We start from the raw sequence: 11,822 nt of genomic DNA on the forward strand, positions 1-11,822 counted from the left end.
AATTGAACATCTAATAGTACTTCCGCGTAATTCAATTCTATCAGACCATAATTTAATAACCTTTGATTTTTCATTATCAGAATATATGCCACTAATAATAAACTCATTTTCTAGATGTCTACCTGATAGTGCTGTAGCTAAATTTAAGGAAATAATTACAATTACATTTAAACCCGTATTATCTGTCGATATAACTAACAAATTCTTTAAAAATCCTAGCTCCACTGAGATTGACCATCTCGTCGATAGCTCTGTAAAGTCATTACAATTAACATTAGACTCAATAGCGCCTCTAAAAAAGAAACGTGTAAAACACAGTAAATTAGCTCCGTAGTATAATTCAAAGACATATGAATTAAAACAAGCGTCAAGAAAACTAGAAAGGAAGTGGCGCTCCAGCAACCGTGTTGAAAATCTCCTAGACTGGAAGAGTAGTGTTAAAGCATATAAGAAGGCCCTCCACAAAGCAAGAGCTGCCTACTACTCCACACTAATAGAAGAGTATAAAAACAACCCCAGGTTTCTCTTCAGCACTGCAGCCAGGCTGACAGAGAGTCACACCTCCATCGAACCCAGTATTCCTCGATCCCTAAATAGCAATATCTTTATGACCTTCTTTAATGATAAAATTCTAACTATTAGAAATAAAATCAACCATCTCCTGCCCTCAATTGGCATTAATACCCTATCAAGAACAGAAATCTCAGAAACGGCTGAGAATCCTACCAATTATTTCGACAGCTTCTCTCTGATCACCCTTGATCAGCTAACCAAAATAATCTCATGTTGTGAACCAACAACTTGTATCTTAGATCCCATTCCTACAAAATTACTTAAAGAAATTCTGCCCCTAATTGATAGTACGTTACTGAACACAATCAATCTGTCATTATCATCAGGATATGTACCACAGTCCTTTAAAATAGCTGTAATCAAACCCCTTCTCAAAAACAAGCATGTCTCAAGGACATAAAAACCTGGATGACCCGCAATTTTCTCTTATTAAACTTAGATAAAACAGAGGTTCTAATACTTGTCCCTAAACACCTTAGAGATACATTATCTAATGATATAGCTGCGCTAGACGACATTGCCCTTGCTTCCAATGAAACAGTCAGGAACTTGGGAGTGATCTTCGATCCTGATTTGTCCTTTAATTCACACTTAAAACAAATTTCTAGGACCGCCTTTTTCCACTTGCGTAATATCTAAAAAATCAGACATGTCCTTTCTCAAAAAGACGCAGAAAAACTAGTCCATGTCTTTGTTACATCCAGACTTGATTATTGTAATTCCTTATTATCAGGCTCCAGCAGTAAGTCGTTAAAAACTCTGCAGCTTGTCCAAAATGCTGCAGCACGTGTCCTGACAAGAACCAGGAAAAGAGACCACATTTCTCCTGTATTAGCTTCACTACACTGGCTTCCGGTTAAATCTAGAATAGAATTTAAAATTATCCTCCTCACCTTCAAGGCCCTTAATAATATGGCACCATTATACCTCAAAGAGCTGATAGTACCTTATCAACCCACTATCAATCAATCAATCAATCAAATTTTATTTGTATAGCCCATATTCACAAATCACAATTTGTCTCATAGGGCTTTAACAGGGTGTGACACCCTCTGCCCTTAACCCTCAACAACAGGAAGGAAAAACTACTAAAAAACCCTTTTAACAGGGTAAAAAGAAGTAGAAACCTTAGAGAGAGCCACATGTGAGGATCCCTCTCCCAGGACGGACAGAAGTGCAATAGATGTCAAGTGTAAAGGAGAACATCATCAAGATAAAGGTTTTAGCAGCATTGATACGGGTAAACCTTTTGAAGCGTAACTGAAGGTCAATGAATTGATGGATTATTGTCAGTAATGGTCGAGTATCTGAGGAGAAATACTATATATCAGGCAGTCCTGCTGCAATCATAGTCTATGGTCAGCTGCCACCACGATCATGATCCACCATCAAGATCGGATGCCACTATAGTCCACAGTCATTGTCCACTGCCGCCATTAGGATCCATCATCAGCTGCCACCTCGATCGTGGTCCACCACCATTATCAGATGCCAACACGATAAAGGATCCGCCATTATTATCACGATCAGCCAGCACAATACAGAATCCGCTATACTGGATCCACCATTACAATCTCTGATACGCGATCCACAGATCATAATCCACGATGTGGCCACCGCTGTGGCCCTGGATCTGTGGACGATAAGGCAAAGGGACTCTGGGGAAGAAGTCAAGTCAGTAACATGTATTGATGAGATATGAATTTCTTTGATATGATAACGATTGAGAAGAGGAAGGAGAAGCTGGAAAGAGAAGCTCCGAGTGTCATGTGTCCCCCGACCTTCTAGACCTATAGCAGCATAACTAAGAGCAGGTCTAAGACAAGCCTGGACCGGCTCTAACTATAAGCTTTATCAAAAAGGAAGGTTTTAAGCCTACTCTTAAACGTACAGATGGTGTCTGCCTCTCGAACTGAAAGTGGGAGATGATTCCACAGGAGAGGAGCTTGATAGCTGAAAGCTCTGGCTCCTACTCTACTTTTAGAGACTTTAGGGACGACAAGTAAGCCTGAATTCTGGGAGCGCAGTGCTCTAGTGGGTTGATAAGGTACTAACAGCTCCTTAAGGTATAATGGTGCCATATTATTAAGGGCCTTGAAGGTGAGGAGAATTTTAAATACTATTCTAGATTTAACCGGAAGTCAGTGTAGCGAAGCTAATACAGGAGAAATGTGGTCTCTTTTCTTTGTTCTTGTCAGGACACGTGCTGCAGCATTTTGGACAAGCTGCAGAGTCTTTAACGACTTACTGCTGGAGCCTGATAATAAGGAATTACAATAATCAAGTCTGGATGTAACAAAGGCGTGGACTAGTTTTTCTGCATCTTTTTGAGAAAGGACATGTCTGATTTTTGAGATCTTACGCAAGTGAAAGAAGGCGGTCCTAGAAATTTGTTTTAAGTGGGAATTAAAGGACAAATCAGGATCGAAGATCACTCCCAAGTTCCTGACTGTTTCATTGGAAGCAAGGGCAATGTCGTCTAGCGCAGCTATATCATTAGATAATGTATCTCTAAGGTGTTTAGGGCCAAGTATCATAACCTCTGTTTTATCTGAGTTTAACAAGAGAAAATTGCGGGTCATCCAGGTTTTTATGTCCTTGAGACATGCTTGGAGTTTAGTTAATTGATTACATTGTTCAGGTTTTATTGACAAGTATAACTGGGTGTCATCCACATAGCAATGGAAATTTACCGAGTGTGTCCTGATAATGTTTCCTAGTGGAAGCATATATAATGAGAATCAAATTGGGCCGAGCACAGAGCCCTGTGGAACACCGTGGTTAACTTTGGTGCGCACAGATGACTCATCATTAATTTGCACGAATTGGAATCGATCTGAAAAATATGATTTAAACCAGTTCAGGGCGGTTCCTTTAATGCTAATGTAACCCAGGTTTCAGATGATTTAAAAGTGATCTAAAAATAATAAAATAATTTCCGATGCGCAACTATAAATATCCGGGTCAGGAGGGTCACTTCCTCTTTCCCGTCTATTATTGTGAGCAGCGTGTTATTTCATAAATTAACATTTTAGCCTTAGCCAAAGGTTAGTATGTTGTAGCTATAATCTTGACTTTTCTTTATGACATTTTGTATAATTTGAACTGAACAAATTTGAATTATTTGTTTTCCTCATGACCTTTTGTAGGTAAGGTTTTTCCCCACCTTTAGTCAGATGTTGCGGGACCCAAACTCTGACAGTGATGGTGAGCTACCCAAAAATGGACTAATATGGACCCAACCTCCTTGCCACTATGAGTGGTAGGAACAAACTCACCCTAACCCCCTTTTTTGGTTTTTCCCTTTTTAACATTCCAACGTGGAATATCCTTGGATCAACATAAATTATATTAATGAACTAAAATTATGTGCATGAACTGAAAATATGTGCATGAACTGAAATAATGTGAATGAACTGAAAATATATGCATGAACTGAAATATGACTGAACTGAAATTATGACTGAACTGAAAATAGAAATGAACTGAGAAATATTTACTTTTGTTGAAAGTTTGTATTACTGTTTTTTGTTTAAGTGCAAATACAAATTCTATTTAAAACCTACCAGTGTCTCCTGTGTCTTGACATTCACACATTGGGCTCCAAACGAACCTAGTAGTCCGAAATCTGCCTAAACCCAATTGGTTACACTAATTAACTGCTCTAGTCTCTGTAATAAAATTTGATGGTCAATTGTGTCGAATGCTGCACTAAGATCTAACAGAACGAGGACAGACACAAATCCCTGATCTGAAGCTATTAGAAGGTCATTAGTGACTTTTGCCAAGGCTGTCTCTGTACTATGATTAGCTCTAAACCCCGACTGAAAGTCTTCATATACATTACTTTCCTGGACAAACTCGCACAGCTGATTGGCTAAGACTTTTTCAAGGATTTTAGACAGGAAGGGGAGGTTAGATATCGGTCTGTAATTGGCTAAAACCTCCGGGTCTAGGGTGTGTTTTTTGAGAAGGGGTTTGATTACAGCTATTAAGGACTGTGGTACATATCCTGATGATAATGACAGATTGATTGTGTTCAGTAACGTACTATCAAGTAGGGGCAGAATTTCTTTAAGTCATTTTGTAGGAATGGGATCTAAGATACAAGTTGTTGGTTTAGAACATGAGATTATTTTGGTCAGCTGATCAAGGGTGATCAGAGAGAATATAATCTGGACATAAATGGGTAGTCTCTACAGTGACCTTTGTAGTGCCATGGCAGTTTGAAGTTTGTGAAGATGAGTGTGCAGGTGTGCATTTGTGTTGTGTCTGCACACTAAATAAAATGCCTTATACCAAACCAGCAACCCATGGCACTTGTTTTTTTTTCAGACGAAAAGCTCTTACAAGCATCTCAATACTCGTATGTATTCTTGATTTACACCAACCAGGATATCAACGAGCACACAAACGCGCACTGATAGTAAGCACGCAATATTTGTGGCTTTTGCTTTGTCTGTGCGCAGGATATTGCAGTTTTTCATGATGTCGTACGTGTGGTAAGCCCACGGGCGCAGCGGTGTCCAAATGTGTGAAGTATGGAGGCTAATTCCGAGTTTACTGTTAAATTGTGACTGTCACAAGTTAATGTAATAGGTTGGAAATGCTATGTATGTAGTTTGCATTTTAACAGACACCCCCCTATTTTTTGATAAAGCAACTGAGCTGATCAAGATTATACTCTGCGTCAGTAGATGGTGCTATTTGTACTGCTGTGGGTCCATAAGGGAGACCATAGTCACAGGCTAAGCGCATGCGCAGCTCATAATAAATGAGTTCAGCCTGAGCAAGATGCTAAAATCTGGTCTTCTCCCTTCTTCAATCCACAGGTAATGTAAAACTCAGTTTTGCAACTTAATTTTTGGTTCGGAGTCAAGTGTGAATGTTGTGTCGGCCGTTGGTGAGTCCGATGATTTTTAGAAGTGTGGTTAGAGTAAAAAAAGTATAGTTTGGTGACTAGTCATCCTGACGGGCTTTGTCATGGCGGGTGCCCGTTCATTTCATTAATTTTGGTTTCATCCACTGGTTTAATGAGTCTGGGTAACTGATATTACGGTTCTGTGGCATAACAACATCTGTTCTTAAATCTGTTAAACCTGGTTGTATTCCCTGAAACAATAACACATGGTAGATGGTTCACAGGCTTCACAGTCATCAGAACATAGAGGTGACGCTGCCCTTCAGCCCAAACATTGGCGTAGTGGGCAGTGTCATCCATTTGCTGTCCAGTTTTGGGCACCGGCCCTTCTTCCACTGACCAACTCGTCGGCTTCGAAATGCCATCTGGCATGTGCGTTGTAGTTCGTCTTCTGCCTCGCCCCTGCACTCTGCAGCTGGCCCCTGGCAAACCTGTGAGCGGACTCCAAGCGGTCCTGGAGTTTCCTGGCATATTCAGGCCCAGGAGGATCCAGGGGGTGTCAGGGGGCTTGCCCATCATTAACTCAGCCGCAGTCGGGATTTCCCTACCTAGCATGAGTAGGGTAGGAGATCATGATATGGAGTCTTGGGCAGACGGATACGCCATCAGCACTAGGGGAACATGGGTATCCCAATCTCTTTGATTCAAGTCAATTCAATTATATTTGTATAGCATAATATTTAAGAGAAGGGTCCTTTAAAAGGTGTGTTTGGTAGCACCTATCAAATGTAAGAGCGCCACCATGTGGCCGATCATACTTCTTGGACATTACTTGTGCATCATTCCCAATGGATTAGAAAATGTGTATGTTTCTAGCCCAAAATGTGTCGAAGAAATCACACAAAGTAGGCAAATATTTGATACGGCACGCTCACTTTCAATTCAGCACTTTAGATTTTGGTTCCTAGTTGCCCCTAGAGCATTCGTACCAAATTTTGTAAAATTCGATTCAGAGGTAAATGTAAATGCTGTTTCAGGACACAATATAAACATATATTTCAGGTTTGATGATAATTGGACAAATTAAGTTATGGCTAATTTCCTGATAAGCCCCGCCCTTGGCGAAAGTTTTTTGGTAAATGACGGTCACGTTTTTTGACCAGTCGTGCTTATTTATAATAGAAATGTGTATCTCAGTGTCACAATGCTGTGTACCAAATTTAGTGTTGATTGGCTGAAAAACCCAAAAGTATCACGTTACTGTTTTTCAATTAATCCAAGAGCTTTTTTGTAGAGCACATTGAGCTAGACTTGTGTGTCAAATTTTAAATCAAACTTGAAATCAGACTTAATGTGTTAGGGGCGTGGCCTTTCAAATGTTTATTTTTTAGGCCTGATCACAGTGCCACAATGTGACCGATTGAGGTCCTGTTTATGAGAAAGTTTCGTGTGTCTAGATCAGTGGTTCCCAAAGTGGGGGTCTCGGGCCCCCCGGGGGGTCGCGAGATGCCGTCCAAAAAACAAATACAATTTTAAAATAATTTAAAATGGAATATTTAACCCATTATTGTATAAATATATATATAAATATGAGTGGAAATTAGAATAAAACCATCAGTTTTTTCCTTTTTCTTTGTTAACCCATGAGGTTATTACGACACTGATTAGCGGAAGGAGCGAGAGTTGCAAGGCCAAAAGAAAGTCCTTACTAAACAAACAGACAATCCCAGCCGAAGCTCAAAGGGCATCATATGAGGTGGCATATTTAATTGCAAAGGCAAAAAAGCCACACACAATCGGCGAAACATTAATTAAACCCGCTTCTGTAGCTATAAATCGGGCCATGCATGGGGATAAATTTGCCCGTGAGCTGGAATCAGTGCTGCTGTCTAATGGGACTATTGCCCGGCGCATCACCGACATGGCCCAGGACATGGGCCATGTCTGAAGTGCCAGCTGGTTGATAGAGTTAAGAAAGGGTTCAGATACTAAGTCATAATTATGATATACTAAGTCATAATTATGAGATACTATCTCATAATAATGAGATACGAAGTCATAATTATGAGATACGAAGTCATAATTATGAGATACGAAGTCATAATGAGATAGTAAGTCATAATAATGAGATACTAAGTCATAATTATGAGATACAGGATTTTTTATTTCTTCATCAGTGGCGGAAATGGGCTTCCATAGTCTAGGGAGGGCTTCTTTAAAAGAGAATAATTGCATCTATTGAATGGGAAGGAAAAATACCAATCGTTAGTGAACAGTTGTTGTCATTTACATACACATCCATAAAGTTATTTTTCTCACAAGCGTGACACTATATCAGAAAAGAGAAAAAGACAGCAATAAATAATATTTAATAACTCGCATTCAATCCAATGTTGAAAGAAGTTGATCCAAAAATGAAAATTCACTCATTATCTACTCACCCCTATGCCGATCAGGGGTTGGTGAAGTGTTAGTCCGCATAACACTTCTGGAGTCTCAGGGGGTAAACTTTGTTAGAGCAGAATCCAATACAATTCAAGTCAATGCCAAGTCCTTCTTCAGACGTAATTTAAAAAAAAAAACTGAAAAACCATAACATGCCTCCATACTGCTCATGTGGTGTCCGGAAGCCCCGACGTTCATATTCAACTCGAAACGACGTCATTTACACCCTGTTTTAAGCCTAAATGTCCTCTGATATGAGAAAGTAAGATAATAGATAACTAGAAGAAAGCAGAATTATTAGCTCAGACCTTTGTGAAAGTACATATATGTCTGATTTAAGTAATCATGAGAAAAGAGGAATAGAAGAAATTATCAAATAATATTGAAGCACTATGGGATGAAAGGGAGTATCAAAACTAATTTAATATGATGTTCACAATGTCAGAACTGAATAAGGTGTTGAAGAAAGCTGGAAAAACAACTCCAGGGAAAGATTAAGATAGCTAGATAGATATATAGTATTGTTATAACTTTATAATCAGGTATGCGGATATGGATCCTTGTCGGCCAAGTGAAAAAAAATAATTATTGTTCCAATATGTAAACGAGGAGATATCCTAGTTTGGCAGAGATTTATAAGCCAATAGCTCTAATGTCTATATAGGAAAGATGATGGAGAAAAAGATTAATAAAAGATTATTTTACTATCTACAAATGAAAGGGAGTAAAAATGTTGTGAGAGTGGATTTAGGAAAGGATTCAACATGAAAGACTCTGCACTATGTTTAGAGCATAAAATCAGGAACGCACAAACAGTGGAGCATATATTTTTATTCTGTCCAAAATACCATTGAGAGACAAACATTTAAAAACTATATCCAAATAAACAGTTTAACATTAGGTTTTAGAGAAATGTTGCTCAGGGATTCATGTGATACATGATACAGGGCGACCAAGACGTCCAAAAACCACAGGATTCTACAATAGATTTTAGGCAACCATCCTGTCTGACCCACACTTCTTTCCAGGCGGTGGCGGTAATGCACCAAAACGTTGTTTGCCAACCGCCATTAAATATCACAAGAAGAAGAAGAAGAAGAAGAAGAAGAAGAAAAACTCGAGAGAAGTTGTATTCGCGAAACACTGGAATAATTAAAACGTTTTTCATCGTCTAGAGAGAGATAAAAAGAGAGGGTGGGTCCCTCGCATACCGTCTGTGATCAATCTCTCGTGATCTCTCGCTGCTGAGGGTCGTTGACCGGGCTGCACCAGGTGACTCAGATAAAGACGCGCTAACTAGAGAACATGAACGAGCCTTTTCTTTTATCTCTGTTATAAGGGATTAAAATCATTGTGCCATAAATTCTTCATGGGATTTATATTGTTGGATTAAGTACTGGTTAGACTACTGCCACGAATACTATTATTTGAATCCCTAATCCCCTATCAAAGATAGCAGAAAAGGCTCGTTCTTGTTCTCAGGGAGGGAATTTATTCATGGTGAATTTTTGTTTATATATTGTTACGTATATTTAACGCAGTTTAACAGAAACGCGGCCAGGGGCATGTACGCTATCGCATATGTTGAATAAACTGACCTCTTTGGATAAAGTTTTGCGGGGAAAAAAACTGATCCTCTAAACCCCAGAGCCGCTTCACTACGATTACCGCAAACGAGGCGGCTGGCTTGACCGCAGTTGATAAATCGGACTACCTGTCCGATTTATCAACCCACATTAACTCTCAAGCGGGGTAAGGTCATGTAACAAGTTGACTCCCTACGGTTAAAGCAGTTTAGTTCGCTGTTTAAGTCAGTGGGGAAGCTGTTTTCTTTAAGAACAAATGAGTACATCATTTTGTATATGTAATCTCTTTATTTCCCTATGTCTTGTGTGTGGTGATCCTAGAGTGACTGAAAATCGTTGTTTCTATTAGTTATTTACTAGGCCGTGAGAGTAATGATGTTTACAGCAGAGGCTCAAACATTTTCTTTAAAGGAGCACTAAACTGAATAATTATACAGGTTACTATTTATGGTGTTCTTATCAGAATGAGGACCTCCTTTCTCCCATCTCCTCCACATCCTGCACCCCTTCTGATGTCCAGCTCTTCTCTAAGTGGCTGTGCAGAACTCGACCTGTCTGTCACACCTGTCTGCCCAACCCCCAACACTGGCCACTCAGAGATGAAGCCCAGCCCCCCAGGACTGACCAGAGGAAAGAAGAAGGAACAGGTGACAATTTTATCCTTTAGTCCTTATATTGCTCTTTTCAGACATGAACTGCAGGTATACTCTGGAGAATTGGCTATGGAGTTTACACGCAGTTTGCTTTTCACACATGCACAACGCAGCGGGAGGTTCTCTGCACAGACACGTTTACAACAGTAACAAATCCTTCGCATTATTCAGGCGAGAGGTGGAGCAGCTGGCTGCAGCAGGCAGAGACAGCAAGTAACGTATTAACTCCACTGCGGAGATCACTTGATCATGTTTACAGCACCCCAACACGGTCTCAGACCTGGTCTCAGTTCAGCACAAAGCTCCATGATCACAGCTCTAAATCTAAATCAGCTGATCAATCAGTCATCATCATGGGATAGGGAATCTTCGTGGTAAACACTCCCATATGCCTGAAATTCTACAACAGGAACTTTCTTACTCAAACTTTCTTTGTTCTCATATTGTTGACTTATACATAAGCCATGTACTGACGCTTGTCTTACTTTCCACAAGGATTGCAGAGCTTACAGTTGGGGTTCTGAGCATATCTACAAGTGTTTGTGTGTAAACATTTGTATATGTTGTGCCATAATGCATCAAACGTGATACCATAAAATGGTGTGCCTTTCGGCATTCAATAAATTTGGTTATCAAGATAAAAATATTAAATATTAATATTTTATTATTAATATTAAATTATGACTTTAATTGATTAAAGTTACCTCGGGGCACCACCCTTCAAAGGAAGGGAAAAGATAGCCAATTTATTGATTAAGTCTCATAAAGGTTCTAACTACAAATTTGGAACTCTGATTAACAATTAAATTAATAACTATAACCAAAATTACCATATAGATAGTTAGCTAAGTTGAAAGATATGGGGTTCTTGACAGTGTAGAGGTTGGCGAAATTCACTTATGCAACATTAATGGAAAAACATTTGTGAAAGAAAAACATTTATTATGAATATAATAAAGTTTAAAAACACAAATTACTAACGGTCTAATTGCTAAACAAAGATAGGTATGTGTGTGTGTCTGTGTGAGTCAGCGTGCTTTCAAGATGGTCGCTGGCCAAATAGATAACACCCTTCCCCCACCTATTGGAATGTATACGACCTGTAGAGATAATGAGGTGAAGAGTTATGCGTGTGTCTGTGTGTGTGCCAAATTAGAGAAGGTTGCTAGATGTATGCAAGGAAGGACTGAAGAGCATAACTAGCATTAACTTTCTCAACAACTTGTAACCACAATATCACAACACAAATCAAACTTATAAACATCATACAGAATCGAATAAACAGTCTTGCTTAGCCTAGTATAATTATTAAGCCCAGTTGTGTTACCCGTCCTTTGGAAAGGGGAAAAAGGAAGTTGCTGTGCAGTTCGAAGTCCTGTGAAGTCTTCTGGCTGGTTGTGGCTCCCGCCTTAGTGGTTCTGTTGAGTTCAGTTGCTGTTTGAAGTTCTTACAGCAGGACATCGAGTCGCTGCTTGAAGGGTTGGCAGAGCTTGGAGTGCGAAGAGGTTTCCTTGGTAAGATGAGCTGGAAGCTGCACCTTGGTGCTCCTCTCAAAGAGTTGGATGGGAAGAGAAGATGTGAGCTGGAGAAGAGGCTCGACAGCCTTCCCTCCTGTAGAAGGATCGTAGGAAGAGGATGAAGAGGCTCGACCGCCTTCTCTCCTTGGAGGGAGTGTAGAAAGAGGACAGAAGAGGGGGAGAACCT

The 11,822-nt window shown here is 39.7% G+C and overlaps 1 protein-coding gene across 4 annotated transcripts in view; it reads left to right on the forward strand.

Annotated features, from left to right (window-relative positions):
* The first annotated feature begins 8,743 nt into the window (after positions 1-8,743).
* ppp1r35 (protein phosphatase 1, regulatory subunit 35) overlaps positions 8,744-11,822 on the forward strand; it is a 29,201-nt gene continuing 26,122 nt past the window's right edge. For 3 of the 4 annotated variants that reach the window (XM_034611248.1, XM_034611251.1, XM_034611252.1), the window contains exons 1-2: positions 8,744-9,151; positions 9,929-10,112. In XM_034611248.1, coding sequence (XP_034467139.1) covers positions 9,930-10,112 — 183 coding nt within the window. In that variant the 5' untranslated portion in view covers positions 8,744-9,151; position 9,929. The remainder of the gene's footprint in view (positions 9,152-9,928; positions 10,113-11,822) is intronic. The other variant, XM_034611249.1, reaches the window with a different exon arrangement.

This window comes from Hippoglossus hippoglossus, chromosome 16 (assembly GCF_009819705.1).
Source record: "Hippoglossus hippoglossus isolate fHipHip1 chromosome 16, fHipHip1.pri, whole genome shotgun sequence".
NCBI lineage: Eukaryota > Metazoa > Chordata > Actinopteri > Pleuronectiformes > Pleuronectidae > Hippoglossus > Hippoglossus hippoglossus.